A 20,023-nucleotide genomic window follows, 5' to 3' on the forward strand; every position below is an offset into this window, starting at 1 on the left:
TCTGGTTACCGACCCTTCTGCCAGTGGAAACATTTTCTTCTTATCTACTCTTATAGAAGTTTACAACATGGAAACAGGCCCTTCGGCCCAACATGTCCATGTCGCCCAGTTTATACCACTAAGCTAGTCCCAATTGCCTGCACTTGGCCCATATCCCTCTATACCCATCTTACCCATGTAACTGTCCAAATGCTTTTTAAAAGACAAAATTGTACCCGCCTCTACTACTGCCTCTGGCAGCTCGTTCCAGACACTCACCACCCTTTGAGTGAAAAAATTGCCCCTCTGGACCCTTTTGTGTCTCTCCCCTCTCACCTTAAATCTATGCCCCCTCGTTATAGACTCCCCTACCTTTGGGAAAAGATCTTCATGATTTTGAACACCTCTATCAAATCTCCCCTTAACCTTCTCTGCTCTCAGGAGAACAACCCCAGCTTCTCCAGTCTCTCCACTTAACTGAAGTCCCTCATCCCTGGTACCAATCTAGTAAATCTCCTCTGCACCCTCTCCACGGCCTTGACATCCTTCCTAAAGTGTGGTGCCCAGAATCGGACACAATACTCTAGCTGAGGCCTAACGAGCGTTTTATAAAGTTTAAGCATAACTTCCTTGCTTTTGTACTCTATGCCTCTCTTTATAAAGCCAAGGAGCTCGTATGTTTTTGTTTTAAAAACAGCCTTATCAACTTATCTCAGTCTGCTTTACATTGGAGGAGAAAACAGAGGGAAAGGGAGAAGAGTGGGGGCAACAAGACACAGTTGAAGACAAGGGTTTTTGAAGAGGTTTTTGAAAGCGGAGGGGAGAAGGAAATATGGAAGGTATCCGGAGAGAGTTCCAGAAGGCTGTGGGCACAGCGACGGAAAGATTGGCCACCAAGTGTGGAGCAGAGGGAAATGAGGAGTAACCTGGTGTCGGAGAGGAGGGTGCCTCTGGCTGGTAGAGATTGCTAAGGCAGGGTGGGGCAATGCTATGGATGGATTTGAAACCGAAGCACATGTCAACCTAGAACTGAGTATCAACTCTCATATCCTATCCAAGACCACTTATTTCCACCTTCCCCACAGCACCTGCTTCTTGCCACCTATCTCACTCCCATTGCCGCTGAAATCCTTATCCATGCTTTTATTGCTTTAGGCTTGATATCTCCAACATCCTCCTTGCTGGCCTCCCACCCTCAGTGAATTCCAACCTGTTCAAAACTCAGCTACCCTTGTCCTGTGCCGCACTAAGTACTACTCACCCAGCACCCCCATCGTCACCGATTACATAGGCTCCCTGTCTCCCAACGCATTAAGTTTAAAATTCTCATCTTCATCTTCAAATCCCTCCACAGCCTTGTCCTAACCTATTTCAGCAATCTCCTCCAGCCTTATACCACCTCCTGTGTCCTTCGACCCTCCAACTCTGACCTTTTGTGCATCCCTTCCCTTTGAATTTCAAGTGGAGGTGGGGTTTTTTTTATTCGTTCATGGGATGTGGGCGTCGCTGGCGAGGCCGGCGTTTATTGCCCATCCCTAATTTCCCTCGAGAAGGTGGTGGTGAGCCGCCTTCTTGAACCGCTGCAGTCCGTGTGGTGAAGGTTCTCCCACAGTGCTGTTAGGTAGGGAGTTCCAGGATTTTGACCCAGCGACGATGAAGGAACGGCGATATATTTCCAAGTCGGGATGGTGTGTGACTTGGAGGGGAACATGCAGGTGGTGTTGTTCCCATGTGCCTGCTGCCCTTGTCCTTCTAGGTGGTAGAGGTCGCGGGTTTGGCAGGTGCTGTCGAAGAAGCCTTGGTGAGTTGCTGCAGTGCATCCTGTGGATGGTACACACTGCAGCTACAGTGCGCCGGTGGTGAAGGGAGTGAATGTTTAGGGTGGTGGATGGGGCGCCAATCAAGCGGGCTGCTTTGTCCTGGATGATGTCGAGCTTCTTGAGTGTTGTTGGAGCTGCACCCATCCAGGCAAGTGGAGAGTATTCCATCACACTCCTGACTTGTGCCTTGTAGATGGTGGAAAGGCTTTAGACTCTCTTTTGTTGGAGATGGACATTGCCTGGCACTTGTGTGGCGCAAATGCTACTTGACACTTACCAGTTTAAGTCTGGATGTTGTCCAGGTCTTGCTGAATGCGGGCACGGACGGCTTCATTATCTGAGGAATTGTGAATGGAACTGAACACTGCAATCATCAACAAACAGCCCCACTTCTGACCTTATGATGAAGGGAAGGTCATTGATGAAGCAGTTGAAGGTGGTTGGGCCTAGGACGTTGCCCTGAGGAATTCCTGCAACGATGTCCTGGGGCTGAGATGATTGGCCTCCAGCAACCACTTTGTCCCACCATTTGTAGCAGAGCCTTCAGCTACTAGGAATCTATTCTCTCGAACTCCCTGTCTAAACCCCTCTGCCTCTTCAATTCTTTTACCCACCTATCTTTTCAACCAAGGTTTTGGTCTCCCATTATGGCCCAGGTGTCCTTTCTTTCTTTCCCCATGCAAAGCTCCTTGGGATGTTTGCTACATCGATGGTGCAATGTAAATGCAAGGAGTAGTAGTTGTTACCTGCAGGCTGCAGCGCAGAGTTGGCACACCTGTGTTATATTGCACAATGAACTCAGCCAAACTGGTACCAAAATGCAGCAACCGCAGAGCTCTGCACACGCAAACTTCAACCTGTTCACAGAGCTCCACTTTTTCTAGTGCTAACTTTTAATATTGGGAAACAACAGCAGCAGCAGCCGCCCTGTCCTCACATTAGAAAGACTTGTAGGAAGTTTTAAATACGAACAAACGGACAATGACGGACAGGAAAAGATCCTCTGGTCCATCCAGCCCATCCCATACAAGATATACACACTCCCCACCCCACCCGAAACCGTGTAATCTCCTGGGAGAGGCGAAAACCCGGTAAAAACCCCAAGCCAATTAGGGAAAAAAAAAATCTGGAAAGTTCCTCTCCGACCCCCTTAGGCTGATCGAAACTAGTCCAAGAGATCACTCTGGGCCCTGATTGATGACGTGCAGTACCTACCTTTTGTAAGAGGTGATCTCCGCCCCAGCCAGAAACAGGTCCAGATCTCACTTGATGGAACTCAGCAAATCAGTGTTCACCACACGAGCCGGCAGCCTGTTTCACAAGCGTATTATTCTCTGGGAAATAAACCACCTCCTGACATCTAACCTAGTTCTGGCCTTATATAACATAAAATTCTGACATGCTGGTCCTCCTTAACATATTTAATTGAAATAATGTGTCTACACAAACACAATCCATTCCTTTCATCATCTTATAAACCTCGATCAGTTCATCCCTAAGTCTACACTTCTCTAAAGTGTAGACTCCCAGCTCTTTTAGTCTATCTTGGTAACTAAATTGCTTCAAACTGGGAATTAATCTCATGGCCCTCCATTGCATCCTTTCCAAAGCCTCAATCTCACCACAATGGACCATTCAAAATACAGCTCCACATCAGACTGGAGTTATACAACAACAAGGAGCATTTATATAGCGTCTTTAACGCAGTAAAAAGTCCCAAGGCACTTCACAGGAGTGTAGTTTGGTCAAAGAGGTAGGTTTTAAGGAGCGTCTTAAAGGAAGACAGAGAGGCAGAGAGGTTTAGGGAGGGAATTCCAGAGCTTCGGCCTGGGCAGCTGAAGGCACGGCCGCCAACGGTGGAGCGATTAAAATCAAAGGGAAGTGCGAAGGGGCCAGAAACGGAGCAACACGGATCTCGGACAGGTTGTGGGGCTGGAGGAGGTTACAGAGATAGGGAGGGATGGGGGCCATGGAGGGATTTGAATTTTAAAAATCGAAGCGTTGCTGGACTGGGAGCCACTGTAGGTCAGCGAGCACGGGGTGGGTGATGGGTGACGGGTGAACCGGACTTGATGCTGGTTAGGACGAAGGAGAAAGCCTCCGAAAGCTTGTGATTTTGAAACAAAACTGTTGGACTATAACCTGGTGTTGTAAGATTCCTTACATTTGTCCACCCCAGTCCATCACCGGCATCGCCACATCATAGTTAGGATACGGGCAGCAGAGTTCTGGATGAGCTCACGTTACACTGTAGTCATATGAATTCAGATTGGTATGAGTGTGTTCTTGGAGAGAATCTTAAACAGTTTGGCTTTGAATTCATGCATAACTAATAGTATAACTACAGCTTAGGGAAACAAAAGTGAGACAGACCTGCAGTACCAAATCACAGCAGAGGACAAAATCTAAAGAAAGCAGTGATTTCCTAACTTATAATTTCCTCACAGAAGGGGGGAAAAAAGTTTCCTATTTAAGAACAAAAACTCCTGATGAGTGTAAGGCTTTAAAGATGAATTGAATGCATTGATTTTCTACAAAGCCTGTCCCCCTCAAAGGGTTAAAGAAGCCACTTTGCCTGCCCTCCCTCTTCTCTTTCTTCCCTCCCTCCCTCTTCTCTTTCTTCCCTCCCTCCCTCCCTCCCTCTTCCCTCCCTCCCTCCCTCTTTCTTCCCTCTTCTCTTTCCTCCCTCCCTCCCTCTTCCCTCCCTCTTCCCTCCCTCCCTCTTCCCTCCCTCCCTCTTCCCTCCCTCTCTCTTCCCTCCCTCTTCCTTCCCTCCCTCCCTCTTCCTTCCCTCTCTCTTCCTTCCCTCCTCCTCCTCCTCCTCCTCCTCTTCCCTCCCCTCCCAGGAACTCCCATCTCCAACGACCAGCGAGGTAAGCGAAGCCCCCCCCTCCCCTCCCCTCCCCTCCCCTCCGCCCACTCTCCCCCTCCCCTCCGCCCACTCGCCGCCACAGTCAAACCTGATGAGCCATTGTGACGGTGACTGACAGCGGCGCTCGACCAATCGAGAGGCCGGGCGAGGTCGGGACCGGCACATCAAGGCGTGCGCCGGACCAATGAGAGCGGTGGTGGGGGGCGTGTCCGACTCCCTGGGAGGGCGGGGTCTCCTTGGCCCTGGATCAAGTTTGGTTGACAAGGTGCACAAAAGAGGGTGCGGGGACGCGCACAGTGTCCATTTTCAAACCAGCGCAGGAAAGTTGCACTTTATTCGTTCAAATTGCATTTTATTTTTTTTACAAAATAGTGTTTTTATTTAATGCATTTTCCTCCCCCCCAATCCTACTTCTCATCATCGGATATTTGCCTCTTTGGACCGATGCATTGCCATTGAGAATCAATCTTGACCATACTGGAAGAAGGAGCCCAGAAGGATGTTTGATGCCTGAGGTTATTTTGTTGCAAATCTCTTGCCTTGTGGTTGCTTTGAATTTGAAAGGAGGAGGCAAAATAAAAGTAACAGTCACACATTTAGCGGGGCGCGCTCCTCCTGTAATGCACACACCGGCGTTCTGCTCTGCAAATCAGCTGGGGTTGGTGAATGGGATAATACGTCTCTTTTGAAATGCTCACGTATCTTTCTGTGTGAAGGTGGGGAATTTTTGCAGGGGGCTGAGATCGATAAGGCTGATTTGATGTCCTGCTTGTTTTTTTTTGCCTTGGTCAAGAATTGTTTTTTTTTTGTGGGAGGGGTGGAATTATTTGGATCGGGAAAAGCAGTCTGAGCACATCTCTCTCTCTCTCTCTCATTGCTACCAATGAAAGAACTACGCTTCGTCCGCCGCCAGTCTGCTTGCTCCACCCAGCACAGGCGATTAATGGTCATTTTTGTCCCTCCACTCAGCTAGAGAGCAAATGAAGAATTTTAAGGCAACATCACTGCTGCTCCGAAGGAAAAGGAAAGGGTGATTTTTAAAAAGAGAGAGAGAGAGAGAGAGCTTTGCTTTTAAGCCTTAATGAGTGACCAGAAGGAACAATTGATGAAGTTTCATGAGCTTGTCAGCTCACCTGCTCTGGATAATTTATTGTGGGGAATTGCTCCCGAACTCGCCGGTCTTTTTATACTGCTATCGGAGGACAATATAATTTTATCGACAAGAATTGCTCCTCCACAAGCTTTCATTTTATTAAATAAGTACACACATCCTTAATGGTATCGTTCCTTAACATGGAGATGGGACCGACTCCTGCGTTCTTAAAAGGGTTTCTTTAAAAAAAAAACCCTACATTTACAGGAAGATCGCCGGTGACGGATTTGGGTAAATAATTTTCCTTTTTTTTTTCCTTGGAAGAAAAACTTCTGATTATTCTCACGGGGGCGGTGGTGGTTTTTAAAAGCTGGGGTTTGCAATTCGCTTTGGAAGTCGATGGGATTAGAAGGAAAGTCGATTTGAGAGACATTCAAGAATTGTTCCCAGGAAGAAACTAACTAGAAATTGACAAGAGGAAAAAAAAACACACACACACACACACACCATAAAAGTTTGGGATCCGGGTAATAGCGTTTCACGGCTGTGGATAATCTGAGCCAGTGGATAAATTAAAGAGGAAGCGGAGTGAAACAAACTGGTTGAAAAGTTGCAACAAAAAAGAAACACCTCTTGGGCGAGACTATGTCGCGGGCGAACAGTGTGAGTCCTCCGGGTGTTGGGCATCAGTCTCCTCCTGCTCTTCCTCCTCTTCGGGGAACCGAGCACCGGGCAGCTTGGGCGGAGAGAGAAGAGGGCAACCCCGAGTCCAAAGCCAACGGCATCGCGATGCCCGGCAGGAGAGCCTCCGGCAAGCGCTGGAGGGATGATGTGGAGGAGGAGGAGGAGGAGGAGGAGTGCCAGAGGCACCTACCCGGGAAGACCACCAGACTGAGCTTCCGATCCAAGTCGGCCTGGCAAGAACAGCTGGGCAGGGAAGGGGGATCTGGGAGCTCCAGGAGCAACAACGTGGTCGGTGCCAGGCAGCAGCACCGCCTGGACCGGGAGGTCAGACCCAAATCGGTGGAGCTGGGGCTGGAGGAGAGGGTCAGGTCCAGGCTGGGAGATGTTGACTCCTCGGCTTCAGATGTCGAGATCTCCATCGTGGATTGCTGCCACGGGCTCCTCCGGATCTTCCAGTCCAAGAAGTTCCAATCTGAGAAATTGGAGAAGTTGTACCAACGTTACTTCTTCCGCCTGAACCAGAGCAGCTTGACCATGCTGATGGGGGTCTTGGCCCTGGCCTGCGCCGTCATGTTGGCTTTCCATTGCGCCGACGGCGGCTACGAGCTCCCTTACCTGGTGGTCTTGACCGTGGCCATCGCCCTGGTCCTCGTGCTGACGGTGGTCTGCAACCGCAACGGCTTCCACCAGGACCACATGTGGATCGTCTGCTACCTGCTGATCCTGGTGATCCTTGCGGTGGAGGTCATCGGGGTGCTCCTGGTGGAGCCCCGCACCGCCTCCGAAGGCATCTGGTGGACCGTCTTCTTCATTTACACCATCTACACCTTGCTCCCCATCAGAATGAGGGCCGCCGTCATCAGCGGCATCGTCTTGTCAGCCGTGCACCTCGGCATCTCTTGGAGGAGAAACCTGGTCGACCCCTTCCTGTGGAAGCAGGTAAGAAAACTGTTGAAACAGAACAATCCATTGGCTTTGTTTGATGATTAAACTGTGCGATTTGAAGGGGATTCTGCTAGTTCCTCTTGAAATCTGTTTTTTTAAAAATTTCTGGGGCCCACCAGAAGCTGGCTGTTAGTTTTGGAAAGTAGTCTTTTCTTGAAGTTGGATCTGGATGCATGTGGCGTTGATTGGATATTCTCTTACCGATCATGGTGGATCAATACGTCTCGTGATTTATGTTCAATTGTTTTACCAGTAGTTTTGCTGCTTTTGCCGAAGCTTGTTCAAAAAATTGGCAGCATTGTTTATGGTAATATACAAGACTGAGTAGGCAGAGTTGCTATTGGGAGATCAGCAATAACTTGGTGCAAGTTACTGGTTGAAAAATGCTTGGTGAGCAGTTGCATGTTTATAATGTTGCCTATTAAAGTGATAGTGGCCACATTCCTAGTCATCGTGGTAACCAAGGTGATATCCGGTCAATGAGACCTTGTCGATCTCCCCCTCAACACTTCACGTTACTTGTAATCTAAACCAGTTACTGAAACAATAGGTAGGGGAAATATTGGCTCTGCGGAGATCCCATTGTGGTATTCGTGATTGTAAACTGTATTGGTGGACTGAATCCTGAGAATGTGTTTGACCTAATCTATGGCTCAGAAGAAAGAAGGTTTAAGTTTAACCATTTTACATGGCGAATGGTGAATGTATGGAACAGGCTATCTGACCGGGCAGTGGAACCGGATATTGTCGGTGGGGAACTGGACAGGCATTTGCCTGACAGGTATGAATGAGAGGGTAGTGTATGGTATTCGAACTTTGGGGCCAACCACATGGACCGCAGTACTCTCTCCCTGCCCTGTATGTTCCCATGTTCTCATTCCTGTACATAATAAATTAGTTTGTACCAAATAGACAGCCCTGTGATATACAATATGGAAATGCTGAGGGAAATATTCTGTGCATTAACATAAACAGGACTCAAAGGAGCCTGCCAAGGCCATTATAAAACCCATCCTCTGCTTCTCTACTGTTTCACTGGATCATGTCTGGAAGGTCTGGCTCTTTTATTTCACCAAATGGCTTCTGTCAACATTGGCATATCTTCCAACTTTTAATTTGAAAGCAGTTTGTTGAGTTGAGGTGGATCTAAGGGGAGTCTCCACACATTATGCAAAGTTCAAAGTCAATTTGTTTTTTGTGTGTGTGTATTTTCTAAAAAAAAAAGCAATGGGGGATGTCGGTCGACTCCGCTGCATCACTGGTTGTTATGCCGAGAGAGCAGGCTGAAGTATTCTTCTTAAAGGCGCATTGTCCTCCTTCTTAAATAAAAACAGAAAATGCTGGAGAAGCTCAGCAAGTCAGGCAGCATCTGTGGAGAAAGAAACAGAGTTAACGTTTCAGGTCGAAGACCTTTTTCTCCACAGCTGCTGCCTCACTTGCCGAGCTTCTCCAGCGTTTCCTGTTTTTATTTCAGATTTCCAGCATCCGCAGTATTTTGCTTTTGTCCTCCTCCTTGTTGTCTTGCAAGATGTCGTATCATATTTGTAAATGTTGTGTATTTTGCTCCTGCTTCTCCACGTCCTGTGATCTGTGCGATCACTCGTGCTGCTCCGTCTGCCAACTCCCAGGTGAGATCAGCTAACTCTGCACAGACAGGGGATCAAACCTGGGATCTTCTTGATCGCTATGACTCAGCCGCTCGCTGTGTACACTCAGTGACCCTTTGTAGAAGCTCAGCGTTTCACTTTGTTAGTCACTTCTCACTTGCTCTCCCCGCCTCACCCTCATGATTTTCCAAAATCTGATTTCAGAAGACCTGCAAAATTGTTTCACACGAGCTTAATCTCTTGCTGTCTTCCTAGATTTTGATTGGGCTTTCTTGTCGCTTGTACATTACATAAATATTGTTTCTTTCCACATATTCTTTGCTGAATATTTGTTAAGAGAAAAAACGTACTAGAAAATGTGGAGAAAATGATGTTTCAAATGAGAGGTTTCTTTTAAGCTTTCTCTCTCTCTCTGCCTAAAGCCAGTTTATTCCTCGGTGTGTACAGCTGGGATACTGGGCTCGACTCCTTTTCGTTGCTTTGGTGCTGTTCCCAGTTTGCATTGGCTGATTGGGAATAAAGAGTAGAGAGGTCAGCACCGCATGTACTCAAACTGAATGTTTAAAGATAATAATCGGTGCAACGGAAAGGGGAGTGAAGAGAGGGGGAGAAGTTGTTTGACAAATGGGTTATGCGTACGGAGTCCTGTTTATTCTCTCCCTCCCTCACCCACTTCCTCACCACACAGATACATTGATAAAATCGCAGCCTTGCGCAAAGGGCAATGCTGGATGTTGCTAAAGTTACTGCTTTAAGTGGACGTTCTTCATGTACGAGCCTAGACGGTGAGGATCGACGTGTTATTTGATCGTGGAGGGACACAGTTGAGTTGTTCTCACCTGACGTCCACATGTGTGCACTTTCCAGCAAGAATCTCCAGATAATAATAATAGCGATAATATTCATCCTAACCCAGAGATGCTGAAGGCAATTAAAATGGAAACCCAGTGAAAGTCAATGTACAATTAAGGTTTTGTTTTTGTTTTGAAGCAGACGGATGGGGCAAAGGGCTTGAGAACCTGCTTTAAGTTGATGGAAAATGGGTCATTGGAATAAATTCCAAAATGTCATTTAAAAAAAAAAATGTATTGATTAAACTCAACCTCGTTTAAAAGGATAAGTGTCGGGCTACTGGACCCTCAGCTCCTCATTTTCTATATTAAGGTGGTGTTCTGGGAGCATTGAGCAGTATGCCTCGTTAGAACTATTAAAAGTTTGGCTGTGGGAGACCGCGAGAATGGAATTTTAAAAAAAATAAACACTCAAGGTGGAAGAAGAAACACTAGTGTTTCCCTCGGTAAGGAAATAATGAAGGATCTGGTGCCTCTGATGCCAAATTTATTGCAAAGCGGCTGTGTTGAGGAGAGGCCTGTTGCCTGGCTCTAGGCCTCTGATGCCACGGCCGGTTATCATGGAAACCTCAATTCTGCTTTACAGTCTCTGGATCCTGAAGCTGAACAAGCGTATTCCTTTCTTGACTGAGGATGCGTGGGTGGATAAGAATATAATGTTAATGGGGCGCGGAGGTGGGTGGAGAGAGGGGGATGCACAGTAAGACTGTCGGTGCGCACAGAAAAAAAAATAATGAATCCAGCCATTTTTATTAAAAAAAAATAATTCTGTATATTTTCAGCGTCTGCTTAACTTACCCCTCTTAAAGGGGCAGTGCCCATTTCCTCAAGCTCTTGCAGGTTTGCCCATTTAAAGGGACACAGTCTTCCTGACAAAGAGTTCGGCCGCCCTTTCTTTTCGTTTGCTTGCCGGCGCGCGACATCAAAGCATAAATTGTGCCAAAATTGCGTCTTCGCCTCCTGTTTCTCACTCCCCTTTGCAGGTGCTGAGATGCCACTCAAATGGCCGCCCTTCATGTGTGAGCCTAGATAGGATGTGACGGACAGGCTAGTCAACCATATCGGGGACGGAAGTGGGGCGGGGGGGGGGGTCCAGGCATCCCGGCTGAACCCCACCCGTCCTTGCCTGATATCTACCCGGGTGAATATTCCAGCAGGGATTCTTGGATAGGAATCAGGAATGGGAACCTTGGCTGTGTTATTTTTTTGAAGCTACCAGTCACCCACCTCACCTCTGCCCAGGGGTGCAGCAAACAATTGTGGCACTCCCACCACGGACCTAACATCGACTGTAAGAAGGTTTGTACGTTCAATTGGTCAACCACCTTGCCTGTCTTTTAGTCTCGGTGGGGTTGGGGTACGAGATGTTCTGCTTTGTGTGCGGAGTTGTCTCAAATTCCAAGCTTACTGCCCCTTCCTGAAGAGTGTGAGTCTGCATGAGCCTTGAACCTAGTGTGCCCATCGCGCCTGATGTCGCACTCCTGTTATGGATGCAAAGCCCGAAATTTACAAGCAGTCACAACTGCTTTCGGATTAACCTCAGCAGTCATGGAGTTACCTGGATTTGCCGAGTTACAGCAGTGGCCTTAAAGGGACAGGCCAGGATAACAGCTAAACATTACAACCGTGCTCCAGGCTACCTCGCGAGCCGTACCATTGGAGAACTGCATCTTTGGAAAAATAAAACCATTTTTTCATTTCACGTATTGAAAATAAAACAAGCTGTGAGTGCCACGCACTTGCGCAAATACGTAGGGAAGAAGGAGATGCTATTTGCTCCATTTAGCCCACTCCTTCCAACAGACCCATATGCATCTTTGAGCTGATGTACATTTGCCCATGTTTTACGACAGAGTGCGGCCAATGACAAATGTGTGATTCTGAAGCTGTTGCACGCGCAAGTATTCAAACAACCCACCCATCAGCGATCTGAGGGCAGAGGAGATCTACAAGAACATTGCAAGCTACTGAAGTGTCTGCGCCGAAAGAGTCAGAATTGCCCCTCTGGACGTTAGGGATCAGCCTTGTGGTTCTTCTCTGCGCCCACCCCCCCCAAGGACTTGAATGTCTCCTTCTGAGCCCCCGTGACCAAAACTGGACGTAGACTTGAAGTGTGGTTTGGCCAGAGTTGCACAGTTTGTGCGTCATGTCCTCCAACTAATGCTGTAATGATTTAATGGGGGCATTGTAAAATGCCTTGGAATAGGTCACTTCTCTGACCCTTCTCGCTGGTAATTGGTGTTTGCACTGTGGGGGAGGGGAAGGGGATCTTGCCCCCTTTAAGGGGAAGAGAGAACTTTTGAGAAGGTTGGAATCATTTGGCAACGTAACTGAAGAATTTGCAAGATGAATGTATCGGACAAAACAATCCCTGAAATGTTGAACATCTCCAATCTAAGCTGCCAGCAGGGAGAATTACTTTGCAGCCTTGAACCATCCCTCCCCCCCAACCCTCTGCTCCTTAATGAGTCTTGACTCTCATCTATGTGACCTTCTCAAGGGGGAATGGGGCAGCTTGCGTTGACCTTTCTATAACTGACCCTAGGTTACTGAGTCACCTCTTCAAATACATACAAAGTATTATTTATTCTTCAGTTTTCTCCCCCCTCCTCTTCTGAAGGCTTTCCAGCAGGAGTCACTGGATAGCGATCAGCAACGGGAAGGAACCCTGGCATTTTGTTTTTAACAAGCTGCTGAGGTGAGTTGTGATGTCGTCCTGACTGAAAGAAAGAACTTGCATTGATATAGCGATTCACACGACCTCAGGGAGTCCCAAAGCACTTTACAACCAATGCAGCACTTTCTGAAGTGTAGTCACTGTTGTAATGTAGGCAACGTTGCGCACAGCAAGATCCCACAAACAGCAATGAGATAAATGACCAGATAATCTGCTTTAATGTTGGTTGAGGGATAAATATTGGCCAGAGCACGGGGGAGAACTCCCCTGCTCTTCTTCCAGATAGCGTCGTGGGATTTTTTTTTTTACGTCCAGCCGAGAGGGCACGGTTTTAACATCTCATTCGAAAGACGGCACCTCCGACAGTGCAGCGCTCCCTCGGTGCTGATCTGGGAGTGTCCGCCTAGATTATCTGCTCAAGTCTCTGGAGTGGGACTTGAACCCACGACCTTCTGACTCCGATGCGAGAGTGCTACTCACTGAGCCAGGACTGACACCACTGGCTCAGCATGGAGCAGGATCAAATCTGTGTCTTCACCTTCTTGTACCATTGGTGGAGCACTGAATTTTTTTGTCTCGTGAAGACATGCACAGATTCAGCAACTAAACAGCGGTTGGATCTTTTATTTGTTTCCAGTTGTGAAACTGCTGCCAAGTGCAGTGCAGTTCACTGAACTGCTCACTGCTTCTTATCACTTCCCTTTGTTGTAGAAACTGGAAACAATTGCAGCTGCCAGCCATTCATCTCTGGATAGATGTTAACTTATTAATAACCACTTTTCCACAGTCGTTGGATGACCTTTACAAGGAGGAGGAGGTGTCTGTTTCTTTTATGCGATGGCCTGCTGTTTGCCAATTGACTGTTTATGGGTTTAATATTCTCTGGAATTTCACAACTAACTTTTTTTTGGGGGGGGGAGGGTGGGGGTGGGGCGGGGTTTGTGGGGGCGTGAATAGAGAGAGAGGGAAGTCGAGAAAACGATTCACCTCTTGGGATGTGACCAAGGCTGCAGCTACCCGTTATTTTTGGGCAGTTCTGTTTGGGGAAATATTTTCTTGGCCCTTCAGCACTGAGTTGCAAGGGCTGTGAGTGAGATTCGAGTGTCGTACTTTTGCTTAAATATGGTTTTTGTTGTTTCCCTCTGATCTCCTGAAGACTTTGATGCTGAGGAAGGCTTGTACCTTGTAAACTCGAGATTCTTCATCAATCGGCATAAACGATGACGCCCTCCAACCAGCGTTGACCGCATTTAGTTTAAGTGCTGATTGTAAAACCTAGTCTTGAGTATTGGCGGGCTGTGATCAATTCCATTGAAAAGACACTTAAGTGGCAAATAAAAGTTGTTTTCCCCCCCAAATTCCATTGACTTCAGTTTTACTCGGCCAGAAACTTCTCTTAAGGACTTGCTAACAATGAATTACTTAGTCATGGCAGTGATGTCGGCAAATCCAACAGCCAATTTGCACACAGTAAGGTCCCACAAACAGCAATGAAATAAATGACTAGTTAATTCTTAGTGGTGTTAATTGAGGGATAGACTGTTGGCCAAGTTTCTAAGAGAGCTCCCTACTCTTCTTCAAATAATGCCATGGACATTGCAGCACTCCCTCAGTACTGCACGAGAGTACCAGTCTGAGTTAGGAGTTGAAGTGTGGAGGTTGGGTTCACCACCTTCTGATTGCTACAAAATGCTCTCCTATCCTCACCCAGCATCCACACCTGCGGTTTCCAGCAATCAGGAGCGGGAACCCAGACTAATATTTCCCGTTCCTCGACTAGGGGCACTGAGGCCAACTGTGGTGTCACAATAGTTGCCCTTGGCTAAGGTCAGCTTGCTCAGCACGGGCCAGGGATTGAACCAAGAACTGGACTGTACAGTTCCGCTCCTCACTGGACCTTGCATTTACCCACTGAGCCATTTGGAGGGAGCGAAGCTTTTGGAAGGAGGGGACGAGAGAAGGAAAGCAGTGCATGTGCAATTGCCATGTCATGTAACTGAAGTTACATAAGGGTCAGGTAAGGGTATCAAGGGAATTGGAGCTACGCCAGGTAAGTGAAATTGAGGTACAGATCAGCCATGATCCAATTCAATGGTGGAACAGGTCTGAGGGGCTGACTGGCCTACTCCTCCTCCTATGTGTTTCGACGCCACTTAACGCTATTTTATTCTAGGTTGGCAAGCAAGTGAATGAAGGTTTTCCATGTAAATCGAATGGCATTTTCTTGTTCCTCTGCTCGCTGTAGTGTGACTAGCAGCAGCCCTATACATTATGCCGATCTCCCGTGGAATTGCTCACGGGGAGTGAGTCGTGTGCACGCGGAGGTCAAAGGTCACTTGGGTGGAGAGGGACCAAAAGACGGAGCGGGAGAGGTCGTACCTGCAGGAAGATCTTAAAGCGTTTGAGCGGCACAGATCCAGCATAGCAGTGAAAGGTAGGAGCGGAACAGAACGCTGAACTTCCTGAGAAAGGAGAGATCGATGGAGGTAAAAGTTGGTCACATATAGCAAGGTGCAATGGGTAACTGTATTGGGAAAATTTTACATTTATTTCTTAGATTTCTTGAATTCTACACGTGCTTTTTTGTAAAGATTTTAGAAAGCGCTCTATCCAATATTAGCTTGACCCTAAATGTCCACGTCTGAGCGAATCACGTGGTTATCCGAACTAATCAAGAGTACGACCCCTCTCGCGCTGTGGACACATTTGAAGAATGATGCGCAAGACACGCAGTCACGTACGAGCCAACATCCTGTGGCGTTACTCGTGAGGAATTGGAGAATACGCTACTTCATCACAATAGGGTGTCACCCCTTGTAACACACGAGGCACCGTGAAATCCGCTGGCTTTTCGAGCCACTTGTCTTATGTTACCCAGCTCTTCACTCTTGATTCGCCACTGATTTATTCTGGCTCAACCATTGAATTGCCACAGGAAGTGAGCACGGTGTGCGAGGTGCATTGTTCGCCGATCTCCCGTGGCATTGCTCGCGGATGTGTAGGAGGGTGTGCCAAAGTGTGACGCTTACAGGAAGTGTGCGCTCTTCCCCAGTCTTCGGGAAAAAAAAATTGGGAGCATTGCAGGTGTTGAAAGCATTAAAGCTCTAATCCAGCCAGTACTCACTCGTTTTTACACTGTGATGTAAATGCTGTGTCTTTGTTAGCGAAGGGTTAAAATAGGAATGCTACTGATTTCTCTTTGTATTAATTTAACTGTGTCCAATAACTTTTCAATTGGAACAAATCTCACTAGCAGATTGATTATCCCTATGATATGGACAGATTCTGTAACAAGACCTTTGTAGGTACGAATAGGTGCGTAGACAGAATGGCATTTTGTAGATTATTTGTCTTTTAACTTCACAGGGACACAGGAGAGATCTGACAATGAAGGTAATGGTATTGATACATAAACAGCTGTCTGAAAAGGCCACCTTAGAAGGTGGCATCTGTCGAAAGGAATACGGTCTGGGGTGATAGAAAACTAACCCATACAGGAGTGTTAGAAGGCCTTTGATAGTTCATGAATGTCTGTCTGTGACTGTCTGCAGCCTAAGGATTTGATTGACAGATCAATCAGAATGTGTAAAACCAATGTCATTGACGGGAGATGAATGGGAGATTCGGTAATGCTAAAGCACAAACAGGATTGGGGAAAAAAAACAATAGTGCTGGGAGAGAGACCTCAGAATTCGATCAGCCGACAACTTCGCTGCTATCGTGTGTGGATTCTCCGGGAAATTCGCAGGGTTTTGCTGTAAGTGGTGCTGTTAAATATATGTTTAATTATTGTCAATTAATAGTTATTATCGTCTGCTTAATAAATCTGTGAATATCTACCCGCCATGCTGTGAGCCCTATTATTTTGAGCAATAACTTATAAGTAAGAACATCCAATCTCATAATGTCTTCAATTGAAACTGTTAAATAATTACATCAGTGGGATTGTTAAATAATTACATCAATGGGATTAATTTTATTTTCTGTACTACTTTAACGCACTGGTTAACCCCTCTATTTTTAACCATTTATGGGTGCACAAGAAAATGAAACCCAAAGATATCGTTTTATGCAAGAACATCAAAGATTCTGGATCACCCAATCACTCCGATGTCTACATGGATTCTTACTGTTTGAGGCGCATTCCCCTGTTTCATGGGCCAGAGATACAGTGAGATAGTTGGGATCTAATTGCTCCGTTGCCAGTCAAAATTCTGCTAATTATTAAAGTATCACTTGCTTAGTTGTATAAGTTGCTAAACCACTGATTTTTCTCCCACTGTTTCTTGTAAAATCCCTGCCTGGTTTAATTGGACTAATTTGCATAAACTATTAGTGTTCATTCTACTGAACCAACATGGGGTCAGTTTGTAAGTCTTCTAGAAATGAGGAGAAGTGGTTGATTTTAAAACCCAAGATCTTTCGTTCATCAACTCGACCTCCACCACCCAGATGGAAAAGGGCAGCAGGTGTATGGAAACGCCATCACCTCCCAGGTCCCCTCCAAGTCACACACCATTCAGACTTGGACGTATATCGGCCGCTCCTTCATCGTCGCTGGGTCAAAATCCTAGCACTCCCTACCTAACAGCACTGTGGGAGTACCTTCACCACACGGACTGCAGCGGTTCAAGAAGGCGGCCCACCACTCAATATTGGCCAGCATCGCAGGAAGAACTCCCTTGCTCTTCTTCGAAATAGTGCCATGGGCTCTTTTACAAGGTGGAGGTGTCTGTTTGAATGACTGTAAAGGCTCGAGGGGCTGAATGGCCTACTTCTGTTCCTATGTGTTTTGATACCACTTCACGCTACTTTATTCTAGGTTGGGAAACAAATGAATGACGGTTTTCTGTGTAAATCAGTCACAATCTAATTAAGTGGCGGTACAGGATCGAAGGCCTTGATGGCCTATTCCTGTTCCTCTGTTCCCGTGTGTCTCGACACCACGTAACGCTATTTTGTTCTAGGTTGGGAAACAAGTGAATGAAGGTTTTCCATGTAAATCGAGTGCCACGTTCTTGTTCCTATGTTCTGTGTTCACTGTAGTGTGACTAGCAGCAGCCCTGTACGTTATGCTGATCTCCCGTGGCATTGCTTGCAGGGAGTGGAGGCAACGGGCAACCCTCAACATCGTGAGGTTGGTCGGTGGCGGTGAGAGTCGTGTGCGCAGAGAGGGACTGAAAGACGGAGTGGGAGAGATCGTACCTGCGGGAAGATCTTAAAGCACTCAAGGGGCACGTAGCAGTGAAAGGTAGGAGCGGCACACAAGGCTGAGCTTCCTGAGAAAGGAGAGATCGATGGAGGTAAAAGTTGGTCAAATATAGCAAGGTGCAATGGGTAACTGTATTGGTAAATTTTACATTTGTTTCTTAGATTTCTTGACTTCTTATTAGGAGATCTCCCGTGGCATTGCTCATCGGTGAATCGGAGGATACGCCAAGGTGTGACAAGTAAACGTGACACTTACAGGAAGTGTGCGCTTTATGGATTATTTGTCTTTTAACCTCGCGGACCACAGGAGAGATCTGATAATGTCTGTAAAGTTGAAGGTGGTTGTATTGATCTATAAATGGCTGTATGGGAAGGTCACCTTCGAAGGCAACATCTGTCGAAAGGAATACGGCCTCGGGCGAAAGTAAACTAACCCACATTACTAACGTAGATGGCCTTTGATAGTTCATGAATTTCTGTAACTGTCTTCAGCCTACAGATTTGACTGACAAACTACAACTTTGCTGTTCACGTGTGTGGATTCTCTGCTAAACTCACATGGTTTTGCCGTAAGTGCTGCTGTTTTTAATGTTTAATTATTCTTATAGAAATGAGGAGAGGTTTTTGATTTTAAAACCTAGGTCTTTCCTTCATCAACTCGACTTCCACCGCCTAGAAGGACAAGGGCAGCAGGTGCATGGGAACACCACCACCTCCAAGTTCCCCTCCAAGTCACACGCCATCCCGACTTGGATGTATATCGGCCGTTCCTTCATCGCCGTTGGGTCAATATCCTGGAACTACCTACCCGACAGCACCATGGGAGAACCTTCACCACACGGACTGGAGCGGTTCAAGAAGGCGGCTCGCCAACACCTTATCAAGGGCAACTAGGTGGGCAATAAATGCCGGCGTTGCCAGTGATGCCCATATACCGAGAATGAATAAGAAAAAACTTTTGATGCTGCTTCACTCATTTCATAATTGGGGTCCAAACGTGGTGGGACTGGTTGGTGCAATGAGGTAGCAAATAGTCCTGTCACCTTTGAGATCTGGGCTCAGACCCTGCACAGATTGATGGGACGAAGTCTTCTTGTTTTTCTACCCTATGTAAAGATCTTGCATGAAATGAATTCCGGTAGCCATCCAGTTCTGATGAAAGGTCATCGACCTGAAACGTTAGCTCTGATTCTCTCTTCACAGATGTTGCCTGACTTTTATTTCAGATAGTCTCGCCCCTGTACAGAACAGCTCACTGTTTTGGAACATATTGACACTGAACTAGCAATCGTACTGACGGTTCAAGAACAGCTAAGGTGGAAATGGAAAAAGCTCACATTGGTGCAGTAGAGGATGTTCTTGAGTGTGGTTTGGGATAAGGCGGATTCTGAGGGCAGAGAAAAAGGTGAATTATTGTGTGTTTGGCTGTGCTTTGCCTGACTCCGAAACGTTGACTCTGGAGCCTCAGTTTACTGATGGCCATTTATTTTAACTCTGGAAGTACCCCACTGGTTATCACATTGGGTAAATGATGTTGATCATCATTGACAGTATGTGTCAAAAGTGGAGAAGTTTGGATAGTTGGGATTACAAAATTATGTTGGTTCTTAAACCCTTTGTCTTGATTGAGTTCACCAACTACTCCAGCGTGTTAGCAGGACCCCTTCTCTGGTATGTTCTGTCCCCATTAGGACTTCACACTGGGATGCAGGGCTTGTCAATATGACCGGCATCATTCACCGCCAGCCCTTGGCGGAGGTGTGGGTCTGTCGCTGAGAATCACTCAAAGTTCCGCTCGGAAAACTTGACACGAAACTTTTGAGGTTGAGAGTTACTTTTGATAAACATTGCAATTGTATTTGAGCAGTAGTTGCTGTAGAAACCAGCCATAATCCAAACTTTCATTTTGAATTTAATTCTCCTCTGCTGTATTTTGCAAAACTTGGGAAGTTTTTGATGCAGGATCTCTCTGAATGAAGTTGACATGTTCATAACAAATAAGGACACTTGTGACTTGACACAAATTATATGTGGTGTAACCTATTTAATCCTCAATTGATGTTAACTTAGTTACCTCACAAGCTAAATTTGTTGCTGTATGATAAGATGGGTGTTCGATTATCTGCAGTGTTGAACCTTAGAGGGGCTATTACCTTACTGGAGCACCACTGTTCTAATCTGCCATCTCAATATTGGCCCTCTTGTGTTGGCCTGTTGAACGTGGCGTGTGAGCACCCTGATGAGTAGCAGAGGTTCAGCATCAAATACTGTGGCCCTCCGCTAT

The 20,023-nt window shown here is 46.7% G+C and overlaps 1 protein-coding gene across 1 annotated transcript in view; it reads left to right on the forward strand.

Annotated features, from left to right (window-relative positions):
* The first annotated feature begins 5,077 nt into the window (after positions 1-5,077).
* adcy5 (adenylate cyclase 5) overlaps positions 5,078-20,023 on the forward strand; it is a 442,325-nt gene continuing 427,379 nt past the window's right edge. Inside the window, exon 1 of the mRNA XM_067987067.1 lies at positions 5,078-7,387. Within this exon, the coding sequence (XP_067843168.1) occupies positions 6,410-7,387 (978 nt within the window). The 5' untranslated portion in view covers positions 5,078-6,409. The remainder of the gene's footprint in view (positions 7,388-20,023) is intronic.

The sequence above is a fragment of the Heptranchias perlo genome, chromosome 7, assembly GCF_035084215.1.
Source record: "Heptranchias perlo isolate sHepPer1 chromosome 7, sHepPer1.hap1, whole genome shotgun sequence".
NCBI classification, from domain to species: Eukaryota; Metazoa; Chordata; class Chondrichthyes; order Hexanchiformes; family Hexanchidae; genus Heptranchias; species Heptranchias perlo.